The sequence below is a fragment of the Perissodus microlepis genome, chromosome 3 (assembly GCF_051167445.1).
Source record: "Perissodus microlepis isolate ML-2025 ecotype Zambia chromosome 3, ASM5116744v1, whole genome shotgun sequence".
Classification (NCBI taxonomy): Eukaryota; Metazoa; Chordata; class Actinopteri; order Cichliformes; family Cichlidae; genus Perissodus; species Perissodus microlepis.
Genome location: NC_140463.1, coordinates 52,220,776 through 52,222,346, shown reverse-complemented (window position 1 = coordinate 52,222,346; position 1,571 = coordinate 52,220,776). Strand labels below are relative to the sequence as shown.

The 1,571-nt window shown below is 42.4% G+C and overlaps 1 protein-coding gene across 1 annotated transcript; it reads right to left on the bottom strand.

Moving 5' to 3' along the window:
* Positions 1-274: 274 nt before the first annotated feature.
* Positions 275-1,571, bottom strand: LOC146391927 (interferon-inducible GTPase 5-like). Its single transcript, XM_084917378.1, has 2 exons — positions 980-1,571; positions 275-897 (listed from the first exon to the last, which is right to left on the bottom strand). The coding sequence occupies exons 1-2, from the start codon at positions 1,536-1,538 to the stop codon at positions 275-277; spliced, it is 1,182 nt and encodes a 393-aa protein (XP_084773504.1). The 5' UTR covers positions 1,539-1,571.

Sequence of the window (1,571 nt, the reverse complement as noted above, 5' to 3'; positions counted from 1 at the left end):
AGTCAGACAAAGGGTTAGAAAAAAAAGTCAGTAGCTCTTCTAGCAGGTTTTATCTGAATAAAAACATCACATTTGTTCCTGTATTGATGTGATGAGAAGAAATGAGACCTGCTGAGGCCTCTGATACATTTATCAGCTATAGTAGGATAATGGCTCAAATATGCAGCTGCAACATGATTTGGTTTCAATATATTTATATTTAATGATTTCAATTAATTTAATTTGTACTCTTTTGTTTCACTCATCTTTAATTTACAAATTCACACTGATGTGTTCAGACTGAAGCTCTTTCAAACACCTTCTGAGCATCATCAGCGAGCTGGTTGAGGATCGATTTCAGAATTGTGTAGGTTGTGCCGAAAGAGAAGCCCATTGCTAATGGGATTCCAACAATGGGAATAAATCTGGATGCTTCCTCTGCTACAATTAATGTAGCTGTGCGTCCCACTTGGGTCAAAACCTTCAGGAGGAGCCCTGCAGTTATTTCTACTGCAGCCAGTGGTGAAATGATGACGGCACGCAGATCAGCGTAGGGCACACCTGTTCTGTCAGACAATCTCTTCAGAGACGGGATATCGAGACCAAACGCATGAACATAATGTGTGACAGCACCAACCAGCAAAGCAGCATCAACAGCAATAGAAACACCAGGAACTGGAACAGCTGCTCCAGCTGCAGATCCAAGAGCATAGCATATTATTGTGGACTTCAGAGCTTTCTTCTTCTTGATGATGATCTCTGGGTTGATGTTGGGCATGACGAACAGCAGAGTGTCCCTCTTGTTTTTAGGAAGGTCTCTCTCTAAGGTCTGCTGCAAGAGAGAGAAGTCGTACAGGTGGAGCTCAAAGCTGGACACTAGGAAGACCTGCGGAGACTCGATGCCTAATCCTCTGAGTCCTGTGTCACAGAAGAAACACATGTTAACATTATATAAATCTATAAAGTGATCAAACTCAGCTCTAAGTGATCAGAAACTCACTCTGAACACAGTCTTCTCTGATTTTTGTAAGAGTCTCCTCTTCACTGAAGTGTCTGTCTCTTTTTTCGGCGCGTAAATTTTCATCAATCTTTGATCGAACAAAGTAGAACTTTTTCTTCATCTTCTGAATCTCCTGAGCGAGTTTCACATCATTTTCTCTGAAGCGATCGGCTGAGATGATGATGAAGAAGTCAAACTTCTCAAATCCAACAAGCTTCAGGTACTTCTTAGCTGGAAACTTGGTGGTGCCGATTCCAGGAAGATCCCATAATTTAACATTGGGATAGTTTGGATGGGGGTACGGTGTGACCTCTATGGTGGTTTCTGTAACACCAGTAGGAGCAGCTCCCTCGTCACCATTGGACAGCCCTCTGAGGGCATTAACATAGGTGGATTTACCAACCCCACCTTCTCCTGTGATGGCGATATTTAGTGGAACATTATTTTCTCTTTCTAAATGTTGTTGAATCCTTGCAGCTGCTGCAGCAGCGTCGTTGTTTTCCAGGTTTTCTCTAACTCCAGGAATTTCTTCTGGATGTAAATCGTTTGGATCCTCCATGCTGATCCTTAAACAGAAGAAGAAAACCTGAGA

Coding starts and splice junctions, on each gene's coding strand:
- LOC146391927 (XM_084917378.1), bottom strand. CDS start 1,538: ATGGAGGATCCAAACGATTTACATCCAGAAGAAATTCCTGGAGTTAGA. Junction 898..979: donor CAGAGAAGACTGTGTTCAGA/GTGAGTTTCTGA, acceptor TCTGTGACACAG/GACTCAGAGGATTAGGCATC.